At 53.1% G+C, this 20,120-nt stretch overlaps 1 protein-coding gene across 1 annotated transcript in view; it reads right to left on the bottom strand.

Moving 5' to 3' along the window:
- Nucleotides 1-20,120, bottom strand: part of CDH23 (cadherin related 23) — a 132,401-nt gene that overhangs the window by 43,223 nt on the left and 69,058 nt on the right. The window contains 4 exon segments of the mRNA XM_067000586.1: nt 7,777-7,935; nt 8,085-8,234; nt 13,321-13,509; nt 15,207-15,319. Coding sequence (XP_066856687.1) covers nt 7,777-7,935; nt 8,085-8,234; nt 13,321-13,509; nt 15,207-15,319 — 611 coding nt within the window.

Below are 20,120 nucleotides of genomic sequence, written 5' to 3'. Positions count from 1 at the left end.
TCTTTGGGCTCTTTGGGGGATCCTTAACTGGCCACCAGCTGGAGATAGCATCTCTCTAGCACTCAGCACCACCTCCAGAAACTCCACTGGTGGGGACTGTTATGCCTCCTGACTTGCACCGACATGCTGAGCTAATCTGGGCAGCGCGCATGAAATATGGCAATTTGAGGCAGATGAGATTTTCAAGAAAACAGAGACGAGAACTGTCTGCTGTGAGCAGCCCTGTTTCCACAGAGGAGAGTCCAGCAGAGAAATTCTAATCAGAAAGCTACAAAATATGTAAAGGAGAAGAAGGATGACCTGGGAAGCACAAATCCTGCCAGGCTTTGCCACGGGAAGGCTTTGCCTCCGGGCGAGGTGTGAGAGACTCGGTGTGCCAGCTCCAGAGGAGCGAGGCGAGATTTATGTGTGTTTTAAAGACTTTTCTCTAATGAATATATAAAATATGCATGAATGGAGGCAAGAAACAAGGGCCAGAAAATGTTATATTTAGATGAAGGAAGTGGAATATAAGCCCCAAAATATACCTCCCCTCCCCCCAGTATATTTTCTAAATTGAGTCCTGACTGGATTACTTAGACACCACCAAGCCTCTGAAAAAGCAGGGTCAAAGACACATTTTATGTCCAGATACCATCAAGAGGCTGTATTTTAGGACTGGCATGGAGCACAACCCGCTCCCGAAACCCTCCTGATTTATTGGCAGGCCTTGGGTACCCTTGCCAGCAGAGCAGGAGTTTGAGCTCATCTCACTGCCCCCCCACCTGCCATGCCATAGGGTGAAAGTGTGAAAACTCGCCCGAATTCACTCATTTTTCCCCCAAAATGCTTCCCTACCCTGGCTGGTAAATCGTTGCTGCTTCGTGCCAGCTGAAGCGTGTCCTGGTGGAGCCGACCTTCCAGCCCGACCCATTTTGCTGATTTTCCTCCCCACTGCTCAGACTTGATTTCTATTTGTGCACGCTGGACTCAGCCAAACCAAGCAAACCTACCCAAATCCACCCTGCCTGCAGCCATCCCTCTTGGGCCAGCTGCTCCTTGGAGGACACCGGTGGAGATGCCCCTTCCCTTGGAGTGCCTTTGGGCACCTCATCATCATCTGGGACCTCAACTTTCCAGCCAGGATTTTTCCCAGGCTCTATGTCTGTGCTCACAGCCCTAGGTCCCATTAATCCCTAACTGCTTGGGACAAGAAAGGCATTTTCCACGCACCTGGATCGGCTGGTGATGAGATAATGATTTACAGGGGACCTGCCAGGACCACAAAGCACGGGCAAAACTAATTCCCTTCATTTGGCCCTGTGCGATTGCACTTGTAAGTGCTTATTGCAGTGACAGACAATGCCGGGAAAGTGTAATTTTCTGCTGCTGGGCTAAAAAAATATAGGGAAGGAGGAAGGTGAAGAGAAGGTCAGCGCAGAGCTGCACGGCGCACAGGGCCAGCAGCCCTTGGTGTTGCTGCTGGGCCAGCTAAAAGTGCCACCAAGGCAAATAAAGGCACGGAGCCACGGTGCCAGGCAGCCTGATTCTGCCCCGCACAGCTGGGTGAGCTGAGCTAGCTCCGTTTGCACCAGGGAAGACAAGAGGTGGTCATGCTCGAGGGCTCTGTTAGTGCTGAGCAGGAGGTGATGCACTTGTGTGCGACAGGGAATATGCAAAAAGCCCAAACCACGTGTGTTCAGCATGTTTAATTTTGGATCCTTGTGCATTTCTGCATTACCAAACTTTTTACCTCTGAATGGTAAAAAAGATGCTCGGATGCTCGAACCCACCGGAGTGGTAACACGCACATTCTTGCAAAGCAATCCCGAGACAGAACGAGGAGAAGAGCCAAAATCCTGATGGCTTCGCAGGGCTTTTCTCAATGTTTCCCTCCAGATTGGTCCCCTCACCACCCGGTCCCCTCTGGCACCCAGGCCGGGGAGGAGAAGCATCTGGCTGGAAGTTTCCCCGGGCTCTACCTAAAGCAGCCATCAAATGACTTTGGCGGCTGCTCGCCTGTTGCCCGGAATATTAAGAGGGGATTTGCCCGCTGGAGCCTGCAAAGGGCAGGATGAAAGCACAGGTCCACAGCTGTCCCTTCACGAGCTGTCACTGGCACAGAGCTTTGCTCAAAACCACATTTATGCAGTGCAACTCGGGGAGAGTCCTGGGAAGAGGCAGCGGGGATAACCCACGGGATCCACCGCAGGGATGCTGCAGGTGATGCTGACCCCAAACACGCAGCCTAGACCTTTGTCCCACCTCTTGGGCACAAATATTTCACCCGTCTCTCTTTCGCCCCACGAGCTCCCCCCGCATCCGTCCTTCCCCACCGTGCCGGGCGAGCGGCTCTGCCCTCCTGCGCGGATCCGCGGGAGAGGGCACACCGCGCAATTTGTTCAGGAAACAATGGCAATGTTTGACATGTCGTAAGGATTGATGGAGCAGAAATTTACATGGGAGAATTCATTTTTAAACAGCTCCACGGAGCCCCGGCGCTTCGCTGGTAATGGTTTCGACATTCATCATTCGCCGAGCCCAACTGAACGACTCCGCAAACTACCTGAGATTAACTCTGCTCGCAGCAGCTCGGCGGGATGAGCAGGGATGTGCTTAAAGAGACAAAAGCTGTGCATGCCAATCTGCCGACCAAAAAAATGCAATAATCCATCAAAACCTGCTGGAGGGGGGGGGAGGAGAAGCCCACACCAGGGTGCATCGCTCCTCGTTGGGGCTGAAGGATGAGCAGCTGGGGGTCAGTACCCAGTGGCTGCAGGGCAGAGGTGGCCAGAAGCCCACCAAAAGGCTGATTTGGGTCTGTCTGGATGGGAATGGGATGGGATGGGATGGGTGAATGCTGGGGTTCCCATGGGCTCTCCAGGAGCGGGTCACGGCTCTGCCCGCGCTCCTCCACTACCTTTGTTTCCCGGCCTCATCCCCCCTTACCCTGCACTCAGAATCCAGGAAATAAAAATTGATGGGGAGCAAATTGCTTTGGCCAGGAGCTCGCTGCTTAAAAGAGTCGTAGCAGGAAAGCAATTACCCGACGTCAGAAAGCTGTCAGGGCGCCGCACTGACCGGCCGTGATTCTCGCCTGCCTGCCTCGCCAGGCGGGCACGGGGACAAGGGGCTGGCAAGGCAGTGTCCCCATGCCGAATATCTGAGCCACCCCAGCCTGCTAACAAACTAGAGGCTCTTCTTAAATGCCAGCTCTGGCCTTCAGAGCGGGGGTACAGCAGCCAAGCCCTGGCACGTCCTGCATGGTGATTCGGGGTGCGAAGGAGGAAGAGATAAGGCAGAGTTGCCACAAGAAGTAACCACCGGGCTGCAAAGCCGGATGGAGGAAGCTGGTGGAAAACCTGCTTAAAGCACCGGCTTCCCAGATGGAAGCTGCTTTTTCCCCAACCTGGCAGGAGGCGGCAATCAGGCAGCCGTGATTAGCCGCAACGGAGGGATGGAGGTGAGGAGTGAGCGGGGAGATGCCCAGCCGCCCCAAGCAGGACTTCAATCGCCGCTAACGACCCCAGAGGGCTCTGGAGGGTGGGGGAAAAATAGCCAATCAACCCCCCTGGGAACAGCAGAGCCTTCCCCACCTCTCCTCCGGGCTCCTTGATTGTGTTTTCTAACAGCATCCCTGCAGCAGCAGCGCCTCGCCGGCCAGGTTAACACTTGCCTGGGCGGCCGTGCTTTAGTGGCCGGAGAGCACAGGTTCAGCCGCGAGCCAAGGGACACTCTGTGCTGAACCTAGCCCTTTAGCACGAGCCTCAAACACGATATTTTGTCCCCCTGTCCCACCCCCAAGGTGACACCAAGCCAGCCGAGGTGCCCTCCTGGGTGGGTTTTGCCGGAGCACCGCGACAGAGCCGGGCGCGAGTCCCCCGCTAATGAGCCGTATTGATTTCATATTCTCCTGTTGTCCGCCCAAATGGCAAGCGGCACGTCTGATGGATTAAATAACCACACAATTGCCTGGCTGACATCTCAATCACTGCGCCGGTAGGTCGCTAATGAATTTTACAGCCCAGCAAAACGAGAGAAATTAAGGTCAGAGTCCGATGCAGGAAATATAAATCCCTAGTGGGCTCTGAAATATTCCCAGTGCCCCCCTGCCCGCAGCCCCATCTCCCTTTTTAGTTCAACAAGGGGCAGCAAGCCGAAAATGCATCCCTGAGAGGTGGAGGCACTCCTAGAGAGACCAAGGGAGATACTCCTTGTTCATCCCGAAGAGGAACGTGCTCCAGGAGGACACCTCATTCATTCCCCAGGGACCCCAAATGCCACCCCAGCCTCCACCACACAGCACACGGCTGCTTCTCGGAGCCTTTTAGGGGCTGCAGAGCCTCAGTTTTGCCGCCGTGCCTGTCCCTTTTTGGGGGCTGCGGTTCCTTTTTTGCCACCTCTGCACTTTGCAGCCGCGCATTTATCCTGACAGCTCCATCAGGACGTGGCGCGGCTGCGAAAGCTGCAATAAGTGTCTCTCTCCTCGGCTGTCATGATTCCTATTCCACCCCATTTCGGTCTTACGGATTGATATTTAGATTAAAGAGATAAACACAGCCAAAGAGCACTGGGCCCTGACAGCAAGACGAGGACTTCAGATCCGTCAATCACACTGCTACCTGGAAACCTCCTCCTCCCTTTCCCTGTATTTACAGAGCCGAACCGAGAGGAATATTTAAAAGGAACAAGGAGTGTGAGCAGGTTTTCTAAAAAAAGGGGGCAGGCACGAAGAAGAAAAGCCGCTCATGTTTAACTTTCCAGGCAATTTGGAATCGCCTGCTTTGATTATTTAACTATTTACTGTTTCACGTATGTGCTGCTTGCCTCTCCTCTCGCAGATAAAGGATTCAATTTTCTCCTGAGCACCGGGGAAATTGGACGTGATTTTGCTCTGTTTAAGCACAGCTGGAGCGGGGGCACACGGGGGGCTTGCGAACAACTGGCCTGATTAAGATGCTAATGGGGAGGCTGGCGCTGACATTTGCCCCACCTTGTCACCTCCTGTCCCCATCCGCAGGCACGTGAGCCTTGCCTGGGCTCTCATCCCGACCCGATAAATCCCAAATATTTCAGTGGCCGTGCCAAAGGCTTCCCAGCAAGGATGAGCTGCCCCAAAACAGGTCCGTCCCTCGCCTCCACCCCACAATTGGGAGCCCAGAGGAGGGAGAGGGCATGGGGCAGGCTCTGATTGAGAGAGCGATTTGCATGTTAAATAGCTGCTTATTGATGTCCAGGGTGGGAAAACCACGTTATTACTTTCTTGCTGCCTGGTGTTCACGGATGGGTGGAAAGAAGGGAAGGGAAATCAGGGCGGGATCGATTTTCCCATCCCCGACGCGAGGCCGAAGAGAGATCGAAGCAGCAGCAGCCAACTGACAGCTGGGTGGGGAAGGAGAGAAACTTTGCCAAGCAAATTAAAGGTTGCTTAAATGAGGAGAGTAATGGAAGGTTAATTAGCACATTTACTTCATTAGGCTCTTACTAACAAGGTTTCTCCCAGGGAAGCGAGGTGGCAAAAGGGGGGAGCTGGGGAGAGATCCAGGGGCTGCTGCTGAAGATCTATGGGGAAAGCAAGCCCAAAGCCTCAAACCCCACCACTGGGGGGTGTTTGAGTGCTCTGCAAAGCCTCAGCAGCCCCCTCGGAAGGCTCCTGGGGTCTGGAGGCTGTGGGGGAGCATCACTGGGCCCAGCTTGCCGGCTGCATCCCTGGGGAGACCGGACAGGGGTGACCGGAGGGCTTGGGGAGGTGGGATTACTTCCCACGTTTCCCCAGAGAATTGTTTTCCTCCAGGCCCTTCAAGGCAAATGAGAGGCATTGTCGTGGTTAAAAAAACAAGTTCCTCGCTGTTTGGGCTTTAACGATTTTGGTTATCGGAGCTTTTCAGGAGGGCTTGGCGGTGCAGACCTGTAGGATACGAGGAGCTTAAGGAGACCTCCCGCCCCTTAATTCCTCCCTCCCGCTGCCTTGTCTTACTGCCCTTCCCCATCTCTCCAGGTCTAACAAATACAGCAGCAAATGAGCAGGAAACGCATGCCCACCCCTCTGAATCTGAGCAGACAGAAGGGGATGCTGAGCCCCCCACTCCTCTGGTAGGAAACTTGGGGTCTCGGTGGCCCTACAAGCGAGGTCCCACAGCTTCTTCCACCCCAAAAAGCTTCTCAGCTGAATGACCCCTTCTGGTGCCCACACCCCATGTCCCAAGGGAGCCCCATAAGGGTTGTCCCCAGCCCCACCATCCTCAGCACAATGAGAGGCTCGGGATGGCCAGCAGACCTCCAGGGCCGGGAAAAAGGGAGCAGAGACCTCCGCACCCATCGGTCACAGACCCGCAGCTTGGAGCAGGGGGAATTCATCCTTCCCCACAACAGATTTATCCTTTTGTGGTCCAAGAGCATCCCTCGCATCAAGAAAGCCACCAGCTGCGCTCGGCCGGGGGTGTCAGGCACCCAGGTTAATTTAGGGTGCAGCATATGCTCTCGGTGCCTCTTGCTCCTGGAGGGCACGAAGTTATATACTGGCTGCCTGCTTGCTCAAGAAGTGTGAAATTCTTTCTCTGACCTTTACTGTAACGTTATTAAAAGGTTTCATGGCCAGTTGTTTCAGAAAAAAAAAATAATATTTCAATATCTGTTGGTAGCTGGGGCAGAACTGGGAGAGGGAAGTTTGCGTGGGAAGAGGCTCAGGCACGGGTAGGAAAGTGGGGGGGATTTCCCTTGAAGCTGGGCCCTCCAGATGTTCCCCTGCAAGCAAGCAGCTCCCCGAATCCGTATGATAAATGCATCTCATGGATGGAATTAAACAGATGGATGGATGGATGGGTAGGGAGAGGAGGGGATGCGAAGTGAAGAACGGAGAGCAGGCAAAAACCTTAGAGGGCGGACGAGGCTAAGTGATGCTGTAAGGGAGCCGGGGGTGCCCGAGGAGCCCCAGATCTGACCCCACACCAGCAAAGGGAAGGGCAGGGAGCAGGAGGCAGCAGCAGCTGCCTGCTCCTGGGGTTGTTCCACGGCTGATTTATAGGGTAACAGGCACAGTTAGGGGCTGAAACGCTGTGGAGACAAATGGCCGTTTGTCACTGCAAACGGAGTCTCCTTTTGCCTATTTTTTTCAGCGGTGGCATCCTCATGCCCAGCATCCCTGCGGTGTCTGGGATGGTTTGGGAAAGCCGCATCCCACAGCAGGAGCAGGAGGAGGAGGAGCCTGAAGGCTGTGAAAAGTTTGGGATCAGCTGGGAGGGCAAAGCTGGATTTCAGCGCTAATTGCATCCATTCTGATTTATCACGGAGGATTCAACTCCTGGCGGTTTTGCGTGTGCTCCGAAATGCTGGCATAGCTGGAAGTTGGGGGAAGAGGAGAGGCAGTAACAACCTCATTGTTCAGCGCCTGACGGCCTGACTAGCTCAACATCTGCTTGAAATATTAATAACTGTCAGATGGGAACAGCTCGGGGGCTCTGTGCAGTTTCACACCATCTGTTTGCAGAGTAAACACACTTACACACCGAACCCTTTTGTCAGGGCTTTTCTTCGCGGGATGGGCAGGCAGGTACGGAGGGGCCACGACCACTTCACCCCAAAGCATCGCATGGCTTTTGGTGCTCATCTTTGGGATATTTCTCATCCCAGAGGAGCACCCCTGGCCAACAGCAGCCCTGGCCAGCAGCACCACTCCACAACACTTCAATCCACCCCATCCCACACTCCGCTCCCCGCTTTCCCCATCCTTTCCTTGGCTCAACAGCCCTCGATTTGCTCACCGCACGCGGGATCTGCATCTGGGATGCTCCTACTCACGTGGACCTGCAGCACGGTGGTGCCCACGGTGGCGTTCTCCAGGAGGCTGACGTTGTAGAGGGCCTTGCTGAAGACGGGCCGGTTGTCGTTCTCGTTGAGGAGGCTGATCTTCACACGCGCGAAGCCGACATGGTCGGGGATGCTCTCATTTGCAAAGAGCTGGGTGAGGAGGCAAGGGGAGAGTTGGAGCTTCTGCAAAGTTACCCATTATTTTAAAAATGTTAATGCAGAAAATAACTCCCTCCCTCTCGGCTCTAGCCAAACTCAATGTTTTACACCCCATCGCCCTATCCCTCGCGCCGCTGTACCGAAAACTCATAGCGGGGAATGGTCTCGAAGTCCAGCGGCACGGCCACGCGGACGCGGATGTCTGCCTTCCCCTGGATGGAGGTGGGCGAGATGATGAAGTGGTTGGAGTTGTTGCCCACCAGGTAGACCTCAAAAACGCTGTTGGGGCCCTGGGAGGGGGAGAGGAAGGCCAGTTACCTGAGGCACATGGCTTGACACCGGCCTCAAGAACTCATTGTTGGTTTTTTTTGATACTTGACCACCGAGAGCTGCTGACCCGAGCAGCATCCCTGCTAGCCCTCCTCCCCGCAAAACCGTGCTGCATCTCCTCCACGTGTCTCCTGCCTCTCCTGGGGCCCTGCGGCACGCAAAAGCCCCTTTTTGTGGCAGCGAGATGCGAGGGATTTGCTGGGAATCCAGCAAGGAGCGCGTTAGTTGGAGGCGCAAGATAAAAGTTGAAACATCAAAAGAAACCCAAATGTTTGCGGGGAGGGGGCAGGGTGGATTAATTCCAGCTGGGGAAGGAGATCAGTCTCCAGATACCTGCCATCCCTAATTACCAGCCACTCGAGTGCCTCAGTCTCCCCATGTGAGGTCTGGAGAAGGGGAGAACATCAGCCTATTGGGGGGGCTGCTGTGAGGTGCCGTTCATACATTTATTCCGCTGTTTATTTTTTTGGTTTCAGCCCCCATGCTGCTTTTCTTGCTCCCGGTTCCTGGAGCCTGCGAGCCCCCTGCGGATGGCTGAAAGCAAATCTGAATATTCAAATTGTTATCAGCTGCCCAGCAGAAGGGGCCGACTCGGCCCGCGCCGCCACTGGTACCCCGCTCCAGAGATTTTTTCCACACGCTTCTCAAATCCCTCACCCCCTTCCTCTCGGCCACCCGGAGCGAACAACAGGGCCGAGATGCCCAGGAAGAGCAAAACAAGAGCTGCTTCCCCAAGCACACAGAGGTCTCAGAGGGCTCATGGCCAGAGTGGCACGGGATGCTCGGGCATGGCGTGGGATGCTTGGGCATGGCACGGGATGCTTGGGCGCACCGGTCACGATGCTCCTTTCCCCCCCCAACGGATGAAAAATGTAAAGCCGATTCAGCTAAAGACAATTGCAGCCACCGTTGTGCATAATTATCACTTTGTTGCCCGCGTGCTTGCTCCTCAGAGCGTGTAATAGCAGCCACATCACAGCCTCGCTGCCGCGGTGCCGACATCAGCCCTTCGTGCTGATACCTGGCTTCTCAGGGGCTGATTTATCCCAAATGGTGCTCAGCTGGCCAGCCCCACACGTGGGGATTGGGAATCCCTTCTGGCATCAGGAAGCCAAAACCAGCTGCATCCACTGTGCCAGCCCAGGGTAAGGGGGTTCTGGAAGCATTATCCCCGCTTTTTCACCCAACATCACACTGGCTTCATCATTCCTGCTCCCACCCATCCCTTGGGATCCCTCTGCCCTGTAGCTCAGGTAACGTTTCCAAAACGGACAGCCTGCCTTTGTGAAGCAGCATCGCTCTGGTTTCCCTCACAGACACCTTGTAGGCAGGGGCAGAAAGCTGGGGAGTGCTTAATATCTCTCCTTCTGGCATGTTTGCAAAGAAAGAAAAGTGCTAAGAGTTCAGCAGGGGTGGGGGAGGAAGGAAAGCAAAAAAAAAAAATTTAAATGCAATTAGTGCCTCTTTGTATGGCTTGGCTACCTTGCGCCTGGTTCTAGCTAGGCAGAGACAAGTAATGCTTAATCCTTCCTTTGAAAACATAGAGAGGGCTGTTCTCTCCACCTACTTCAAGGCATTTCACTCGAGCGCTCTGGATAGCCTCCCTCCACTGCCAGCTCAGTCTGCCAGCACCCACCGCTCGCTCCTAGCTCCCGCTGTTCGCAATGCATCCGCTGCTTGCCCTGCACCCACTGCTCGCTCTGCACCCCCTGCTTGCCATGCACCCGCTGCTCACCATGCACCTTGGCACGATGGCACCAAACCCTGATGCCTGTTTGACCATGGGCACTACTCCCCTGCATCCCACAGGATACCTGGAGAAAATCATTCCCCAGCCTCGTGCCATCCCAAGCCTTTCCCCTCATCTTCCACACACCATCAGCCTTCTCCCCTTGTCTGTCTGTCCATCCCAAATGTCAGACCTGCTCACCCCCCCACCCCAGGAGCTGCCTTCCTTCCCCAGGTTATCTCCCGAATTCCACACACGCCTGCACAGACGGGATCAATCCGAGGCTGCCTCGCCTCCAGCTTATCTCTGCTCCAAATGATTGATTTTCCCTCTTTAAGGGTAATTTGCTGGTGAATTCCATGTATTGCAAAAACCCCTGTGAAATCTAATTCAGCCCGACTGGCAGCTGGCACTTTTGGGAGAGAATACTCGAGCGCCGTCAATTCCCCCCTACAATTCCTGGCTGTGTAGATCATATTTATAGTGCGCGTGCCTGTCATATGCATATATATGCTTGGGATGATTCATATATTGCACCTGCACACGCATGGGCACATACCATATCCGTATGCAACTCCCTGATGCAGCTTTGTGCACCAAATATTGCGTATTCCCGTTGCCTGAATTTTCTTTTCTTTCTATCTTTTAATTCTCCGTCTATCTTCCTTAATATGCTTATTGTGGGGGAACTTTTTAAAAATTGTTTTAAAATGTCAGACCATCATACTTGTGCTCTCCACGGTCTCTGCCCTTTTCTTCCTCTTCAATCGACCGTGGCAAGGAAAATCGAGTGAAAGCCATGGTGGGAGAGCTGGTTTCTCTGGCGTGCCACTTCTCTTAATATGCTCCTGTGGGCCTTGCAGTGATGCTGGCACTGCGAAACCTTGGGTGAAGGAAGCTAAAATAGGGATGCCCTGGACAAGAGGCGCTTGCAGAAGCCATGGCTGCAGCTGGACCTCTCCAAAAATCCCACCCCGAGTATTCAGCATGAATTTCATTTCTCCATCAGCAACTTCCCAGCTAAACTGGGTAACCGATGGTGTCAATCTGCTGTGCACAGGATTTATTTGTCCCTGCCAATTTATATCATGTGTGCGAGAGGAGAACCCAGCCCCTGTAGGAGAACACAGCCACACATCTCCCGGAGCATCCCGTTGAGCACAGCTCGGTATAAATGCTGGGAGACTCTCACAGATTTTCATAAACAGCTCTCAAACGGCTTTGGAAAGGTATTCAAGTGGCTTGCTCCCAAGCTGGCAGCCAGAGGAACTCAGCCGCACAGAGGTTAATGCTTTTTTCTTGGTTCACAGAGGCTGGCTCCAGAACCAAGCAAACCCCGTGCACTGCTTTCTCCCACGTTCAAGTGTTTTTGAAAAACCATGAGGAATGCAGAAAGCAGAGGGGAAAAGAAAAGCCTTGCTCAAGCCTGCGCTGAGCCGGGTTAACCAAAATCCTCCAGAAAGCAAGGGCTGAAGGTGGTGCACCAGAAGAAAGATAGACCCAAACCCCACCATTTCAGTCCTCCACGTGGCCTTGGCCACAAAAAAAAACACCAAAAAAACACACCTTGTTTAAGGCCCACAGTGCACTTGAAGGGCCAGAACACAGCACCTCTTTCCCCAGCCCTACAGGACACGGTGAAACCTCCACTGACCATCTGGGGTGCGATGGAAGACGGGGTCCCCAAAGCCACCCATCGCTGGGGGACACCAGGGCTCAGGCTCATCCAAGCGGGACCTCAACAAGGTGAAAGAAAGCTTAGGAGCTGAAGCAACAGCCTCAACATTTGGGATTGCTCTCCATGGACTTATTACATGGGCTGAGAGGCAGGAGACCATGCTCCTACAAAATGATCTTTCCCCAGAACCTAGCTCTGATTTCATGCACTCCCTCCATCTGCTCTCATTTATTTACTTAGCCGCTCTCCCCAGGGACGTGTGTGTAGTTCTCCTCTTGTTCTCCTTTCTCCCTTGCTCAAATGAATCGTGTCATCTCCAGCATGAAGGTTGTGCTGGTGGAACAGCTTCTGTCAGCCATCCTCCCTCACATCCCTACCTGAAGACCTTGGACCTCACCATCCCATCCCTGCACCCACAGCTCCAGGCAGAGGGAGAGCCCACTGCCACCTTACTGAGCTCAAATCCAGTGCTTTATAAACCTCGCAGCTCTCACGAGGAGCTAGAGCATCCCAAATATCACCACCAGGCATCTAGCCTCCCTTTCTGAAATGCACAAAATCAAAAATCCCACCCAATTCTCTCGGGGAAATCACAGGAAGCCCAGGAAATTCACCAGGAGCCACAAGAATGAGTCTATTTTTCGCTCACCCTATTGGGAATGCGAGGCTATTTTTTATTCTCCCATTTTAAAATTAGCCAGGCTGAGAGGCTGGAGTGAGTCCTCGAATGGGAGTGACTCTAGTAAAATGAGCTTTTAACCAGGAACGATGACAGATCCTTCATTCTTATGTGGCATAAACAGGAGCGTTGCAATGCCCTTCAAGCGCGGAGCTGCTGACATCTCTCGGAAGGCACGGCAGTGACTCTATTCACAAACTAACCTCAGCATCTGTCACAGCCACATCTTCTTTATTAGTAATTGACATTTTCAAGGAAAAAAAAACACACAGTCTTTTTCATCTGCCTAATAGCTCATCTGCACCTCTTCAGGCTGAGCTCACAACTCCTGGTGGGTGACATCATGTCACAAGTGTGTTGTTAGTTATGTGTCATAGTCACTCCTCGTGAAAAAACGGGATTTCTGCGGGTTTTACAGGGCTCACCGGATCCCACCCGGGGCTGGGGCAGAGCACGTCCATCACTTCTACCAGCAAAGGCCACCTCTGCCTTCCAGCCACTAACGGTAATTTCCTGCTTCTTAGAAGATGCACATTTCCATCAACCCACTGGGATATTGTTATTATTTCTTTTTGGTTGGGGGGAAGAGGTTTTGTTTTGTATTCCTCGCTGCTACTGCTTAATCTACCTGAATTGCCAGGAAAAGTCCCTTTGGGACTCAAAGGTCCCCTGGGAGCCCTGCAGAAAGTCTCCTCCCTTCCTAAAATAGGAAAAAAAAAAAAAAAAAAAAGGAAGCCTAGTGATGCCCGAGCAGCAGGCAAGGATCAGCATCATGCACAATCTTATTTTCTGGCTCTCAGTGGCCGTGCAAGCCTCACTGCATGAAAGCCCACCCTGTGTCCGTGCTCTGGGGACCAAGCAGCAATAAGAGCTACAAAATATAGGATATTACCATGCATTTCATCACCAATGACCCCGCATCCCCCCAAAACCACAGCAGTTACAAAGGGGCCAGCTCACCTCGTCCTTGTCCTGAACCTGGATGAAGAGGGGGAGAGCGAAGCCCACCTGGGCCAGCTCGGGGATGGCCACGCTGTACTCGGAGCTGTTGAACTCGGGCGCATTGTCGTTGACGTCGATGACCAGGATGTTGAAGGTGGTGGTGACGGTGGCGTTGGAGGGCGTGCGGTCGTCGTTGAGCTCTGTGCCCTGCAGGGAGAGAAACCAACAGGGCAGTCAGGCTCTTTTTTCATGGGGCAAGTGACAGAACAAGACGAAATGGCCTCAGGTTGTGCCAAGGAGGTTTAGATTGGGCATTAGGAAGAATTTCTAATTCTTTATTGGCATTGGGACGGGCTGCCCAAGGGAGCGGTGGTATCCCCATCCTGAGGGATATCCAAGAGATGTGTGGACGTGGCACTAAGGGAGGATGCCCACAGCAAGGTTAGGGTTGAGCCCACCACCTCCCACCAGGCACCCACAGCTCCTCTGGGAACCCAGGGCCATTTGGTCCTGTCACAGCCCCAGGCCCTCGAGGACTTTCCATGCTGCTGGTGATGACACATGTGGATGGCATCACTCCTGCTTCAGACGTGGTGCTTGCAAACCTGCTCCCTTCTACTAGCCCCCAAACCAAGGGGAGATGCGATGGGGTAGAGTGCACTCCTATTTTATCCTCTGCCTCCTCCCAAGGTGCAGGCTAACCACCAAAGTACTACTAAAAGCACAGAAACTAGGGCACCAGAGGAAAACAAGATTAAGACCTTAAAATAGGTTTGGCACCACGTGTCTTAACACGGGGCTGAGTCACAACCCCGTATTGCACCTCTATCTCATGGGGGGCTTGAATTTTGCTTTCTCCAAAGGCAAGGAGAGCAGATTTTCTTGCAAGGCTTGCAAAGAGCCTTTTCCGGCAGGGTCCCTCCTCTCGTCCTTGGGCTCATTGCTATTCTCCACTCCTGCACAGCCTAGCAGAACAGGCTGATCCCACGAAGAGCCACCCAGCTGGATGCTCGCCGCATGTTGCATGGCGAGGGAACATCGGGGGGAAGGGGCTGGCAATTTTCGGGGGTCATGAGAAGTTTGTGGGGAGGGAAAAGGAAACCCGCCAGCGCAGTGTGATCTAGCTGGAAGCCTGGCAGCGTGCAGGCAGGAAAATGGGCAAGCTTTCAGGTTCGCAAACCTTTCCAAGGCTAAACAGATAGTTTTGTTCCTATTAAATACGGACAACATATGTATGGTGTTGTTTTTCCCCACTCTCTTGATTTCTACTGAATTCAAACCTATAAATCTCCAAACCAAGAGGTAGCAGGGATGCATGCAGGTCTCGTCCCCATGCAGAAAACCCCACGGTATGACTTACACCTGAGATCAAGAGGGAGAATTTCTTGTCCCTTTGCCCCCTACCAAAGCCCAGCACTTTCCACGGCAAGCAGGCTGCTGCCCTCTCAATCAATGACCCTTCCTGCAGTGCTGATTCCTCCCCACCTCGGCCCAGCCCAATCTATACTCCTAAATGCGTTTCCGACCAGCTGCCCAGCTCGGTATTGATTTCAATTAAAGGACTGCGAGCAGAGCCAGGTGCCGTGCTCAGGTGGGGCTGGGAAAGCGTGCTCCGGTGCGTTTGCTTGGCGAGGCAACTTCTGGCACCTCTCCCTCTGCGGATACAATGGCAGGAGGATCTAGTTGGAGAACAGGTCTAGTCCTGTCCTATACCAAAACTGGCCCTATGCACCCATAGGGAGGCAACCATGTGTAGGGCCATGGTACAAGGTGCACTAAGCATCCTGCTTCACTCGGCTGGGGAACATAAGCTCACAGCCGTGGATGCCCACCATGGCCCAGAGGGACGTGTCCCCAGCAGGGAGCCCTCCCACTCTGCCGTGAGGCTGTCTCCCGGACCTCACCTTCACCGTGAGGATGAACCCGGCGCTGTAGAAGGGGTTCTCTCGGTCCAGCGGCCCATTCAGGGTCAGCGCTCCGCTGATGTAGTCCAGCGCGAAGATGCTGTTGGTGTTCCCTGACAAAAAAAAAAAAGGGGCAGCATGAGCAGAGGCACGGCGAGGACACAAGAATCTTCCCCTGCCAGCCTCCACGTGCGACCAGGCCTTGTGCTTGGGCTCTGCAAACCCTGCCTGTTATCTCAATGTGCTTTAAAATTGGTGGCCCTCTCCTCCCCTAACCTGCCCCAGCTCTGGAAGTGGTGCTTTCCATTTAGCTGTATGTGCCCAGGAGAGTGCTGAAGCACGAACTACCAGCACTCGCTCTGTTTTTATGTTCTTGCTTTTTTTTTATGTTCTTGCTTTTCAGCAGATGTGTTTTTCCCCCCACAGCTGCCTCATTCTCCTCTGTCTGAGCCAAATTTGGCCTCTGTGCTGGTCCTTACATACACACAGGGTGCCTCCAGCGAGCATCCTGCCTACCTCCTCCTCTGGAATTAGACACCGAGGCAGGATTAAGATGACACCTGAGCCTCTCGGCCAGCAGATGCTGAAAAGATGAATGTCCTGCACTGGGGATGCCCTTGCGACAGTCCCCGGGGAACAAAAGCAAGCAGTTGGTGGCTGCAGCCTGGGACATCCGATGCCAGCCTGACACAGTATCGGGGGCGGCTGCTAAATTAGTGATGGGCAAGGCATAAGGTCACCTGCACTGCTGCCTCTTCTCCTTGGCCCCTGCCTCTTCTCATCCTGACTTCCCACCCTTGCTCTGGGATTTACGGCCAATTACTGACATTTTTCCCCATACCTGGTTTGAAGGACGCCCTGCGAGATGTACTGAGTTGTGCCACAAAGCATTTCGATGCTCAGGGTTGCCATGTTGCCATGGTAAATGTTACGTACTGGGGCAATTGTGCCACTATCCCCCTAATATAAAGTGTAATAAAAATATGTTTTCAATCACAAAATACTATATACAGAGTGTTCCAGTAGAAACAGGTCAACGGGGCATGGATTAGATGCAAAGGGCTCAATGCAGTGCCAAGCTCTGCACCCTAAAAATTGTTCTATGCTTCACAGTCACTTCTGGGGGCTAGAGGAATAAAGCAGGGACCCACACACCCTCCCGGGCTGCACATCAGAGATCCCAAGGACCACTCAGAGGGAAGATCCACATCTGGTGCCCTCCGAGGCTCCTTTCTGCTGGCTAGATAATCGCTGCCTTTGCAAACAAGCCTGGGAAGGGAAAGGGGTGGCTCCAGCCTTGTCACTCTGAGGACGTTCCTAATTTCCCCTACAATGCCTCTCCAAGCAGCCTTTCGTTACGCCTCCGGCCGAAGTGCTTGCGCTGCCGCCGAACAATGCGCCTTCCCCAGAGGCATCTGCAAAGATCTCTCTAATCATCCTCACATTTCTTCCCTTTTCTCCCAACAGCAAGAAAAAAGAGGGAGAAAAAAGAGGCAATTTCGCCTTCCACTCCCCCCCCCCCAGCCTCTCTTCTCTCCCCACCCTTCGGTCCCTGCAGAATTTCTCCCTCTCTCCATCAGCTTTCCACCGGCCACGCTGGTCGGACCCGTGGGGACAGGACCCCTCCAACACCATGTCCGAGGGGTTTTGTAGCAGCACCACAAGACGGAGGACAAGGAGGGGATTTGCAGCTGAGCCGAGCCCCCCAGCTAATCCTGTTTGTCGGATGACACGGGATGGCGCGGGCCTTCCCTTTCCAAAGGGGAAAAAAACAAAACAAAACAAAACAGAAAAAAGGAAAGAAAAGACAAGACACTGACATCTCCTCCATCTCCTCCTTCCTCCCTACTTTTTTGGATGAGCATCATCCAAACCCACAGGGGGATGCAAACATTGCTGGTCCCAGCCCGACTGGGGAAGCAGCTCTGCCCGTGCCGGCGAGCATCCTGCTCACAGCGGATGACTTTCACGAGCTGCCAAAGGGGAACCCATCACACACCTCGCGCCGGGTAATTTATTAATCCAAATGTGCTCCGTCAGGGCTCCTCGGCACCGAAATAGATGCTGTTGGATGTGGTTCAGAGAGTCAGCAACAGACACAGTTATCATCGTATAAATAGGCCGTCAGCTGCTGTGACCACCGCGCCGCTCTTCACCTTGAGGTTTTGCCCCCGTGCGACAGGCTGGAAAGCGCCCTAGGCTTAAATTCAAAGCTCTGATCCCCCTCCTGAAGCCTGTAGGAGATGTGGCCAGGTATCAGAGAGATGCTCGAAGCCCACAGACATTCAAGGCCCCTGCTTTGAGGGTAACCCTTCATATTAGGGGATGCTGAAGCTTGGACCACAACCATCACTCCTCTAAAGGACAAAGAAAACAGAGGAGCACCATTCCCATCCCTTTGCCAGCCTATTTCTGCCTGAACCCACCCCATGTCCGCCTCCTGGATGAGGTGAGGCTTGTAAATGTTGGTTTTGCTCATTCCTGCAAACAGATGAGCCAACAAATGCAGAGGATGTGTCCCAGTAAGCAGGGAGCAGGAGGCAGTGCATATCCCCAGAAAGAAGCCGCTCCGAATCGTCCAGCGTTGCCATCTCAGAGCAGTCACACACAGCTGAAGGATGCAAATAAAATGCAAGAAAATATATATTTGCACCTTCTTAGCAGCTACCCTGCCCATGCTGGATTTACAGGTCCCCAAAACGCCTCTTTGCTCTCCGGCGCAGCAGGCAGAGGAACCAGAACATGAAAGCAGCATGTTGTGACGTGCCCAGGAACAACTCTGAATCAGCTTTTAACATAAAAACCACACGGTCAGGCTCAACACCTGCCAGAAAACCTTCCATACTAGCAAACATCTCAGGAGCCCTTGTTTTCTCTAGCTCTGACACAGCTAGAGACAGGTTCATCCTTTCCCATTGCTTGCCGACACTTTGCCTATACATTAAATCCCAGGTAGGAAAAGTCCCAGCAATTAAACACAAACTACTTCTTATATTTCCCCATAAATGGGGATGTATAGTTTTAATTTCCAAAGGCCATTTGCTGGGGGAACCACCTGCCAAGCAGACAAACCATTCCCCCCGCCGCCTTGCCGTTATCCCCGGCCTGCCACGGAGCCCATGGGGTGATGAAACCCAAGGGTACGGCCGCAGCCACCACCTCCTCCTTGTGCTATCTCATCCCCTGCCATCGGCAGGGTGGAAAAACAGCCTGTGATGAATAACTTAGCGCCAGGCACTTTCCCACCCATCAGCATGTCCTCCTACAGAGATGAGTGCCCTTAAATCAGGCTGGAAGGCGCTCCCGGCAGCTGTGATTTACGAGGACACCGACACACCAGCGGCTCACCCAGAGATCCCAACGTGGGGAAAAGCCAGCACGACACAGACCAAGAATTTGGGAATATTAAAATTAGAGGGTTGTATTTCCAAGGATGCTCCCCGATGTCATGTTTAAGGGATGTCCTCAGTCAGAGCTTCATGCTGCCCTTTGGAAAGGAAGGCACATGGACATGTGAAGTCTGATTTAGTATAAAATATCTTGTTTAGTATAGTATAAAATATCTTACTCCTTAGCAGCAAGAACAGAAGAAAGCCCGAGCACTGTTAGCTTCAGACACACCGCCCCTCTTGCTTTTGTAACTCACAAAATGTTCTATCGTGCAAATAATTATTTTTAATTCATGCTTCCCTTGGGATGCGCCAGCTTTAGGAGGAGAGCACTTCACCAGCAACTGAACCAGCCTCCTAGAAAAGCCAATTTTTTAGGAAAAAAAAAAAAAAAAAACTGCTCTGAGGGTTTCTGAGGAGCCCTGAGCACCAGCTGCCCAGAGCTCCCTTTTCTCACCTGCAGGAGCTCCCAAGACCCATAGAAGATTTGTGGATTGCCTTTGTGCCCATCCATCACCACACCAGACATTTGGCATTGCCTTTCCTTTGGCTTAACCCCTATGATGCCCACTGATGACAAAACCCATTTGATCCATGATAAAAATCCTGCTTTTAAGGAGCCCGTGCAGTTTATCAGCAGCTGCATTTCGCCTTTTGAGGAGCCTGTGGTGCCCTGCACACCTGAGGCCGTCGCTCTCCCATCACCTGCTGGTGTCTGCGTGCCACCAGGAAAATCAATCTGCTTTGAGCAGAGAGCTCCCCGAAATGAAAAGCCTTATCTAGAGCAAGTCATGGTGTACAAGTCACCCTCCTTGCCTGGGACGTGAAGGATGAGGAGGCAGAGTGCCCAGCACAGAGGCTATCTCCGTAAATCTGCCAAAAAGGAGCCATGGATTACTGCACGGGATTAATGATCTGTCCTTCACACAGAGCCCCAACCTCAGCATCCGAGCATCGCCGACCTCGTGGAGCAGCCGGGAGCGAGCAGGGCAGCACAGGGCTTTCTTTTCCAAACCACTTTTTCATTGCAGTGCCCCACTCCTTGCAAAAACAGAGTTAAAAAGCATTTTTTTCCAGGGGCTGAAACACTCCTCAGGCCAGGAGGGAAGGGGAGAAACAGCCGAACGGGGGTTACAAATAAGCGATGGACATAACTCCCCAAGCCACCCCGTGGACAACTAGCCAGAGCTGTGCTGCTGCCTGATTTCAGGCTTAACAGCCTTGTAAGCTGGCGGCGTGAAGTTAGATCTCCGGCCTTGTTTTATGTGGTTATGGTTAATCTTTTAGTTTTATTGTTTTGCTGTCAGGGGAGGACCTTGTGCCTGGGGATGGCTGTATAAATAAGAGCTTCTGCACTACATCCCGAGGCACGGCTACGGCTGAGCAGGACCACAGCAATGCCAAATTAATTTCCATATCCCGCCTCCAAATCACACCGCTGCCCGCTCCGAAGGAATGATGAACGTCTGGGTCGCTTCGCGCCTCTCCCTCTGCTGTATATCCAAGGTGGATGCTAAAATTTGGG

This window comes from Anser cygnoides, chromosome 7 (assembly GCF_040182565.1).
Source record: "Anser cygnoides isolate HZ-2024a breed goose chromosome 7, Taihu_goose_T2T_genome, whole genome shotgun sequence".
Taxonomy (NCBI): Eukaryota; Metazoa; Chordata; class Aves; order Anseriformes; family Anatidae; genus Anser; species Anser cygnoides.
This window is presented reverse-complemented; position numbering and strand designations above follow the sequence as displayed.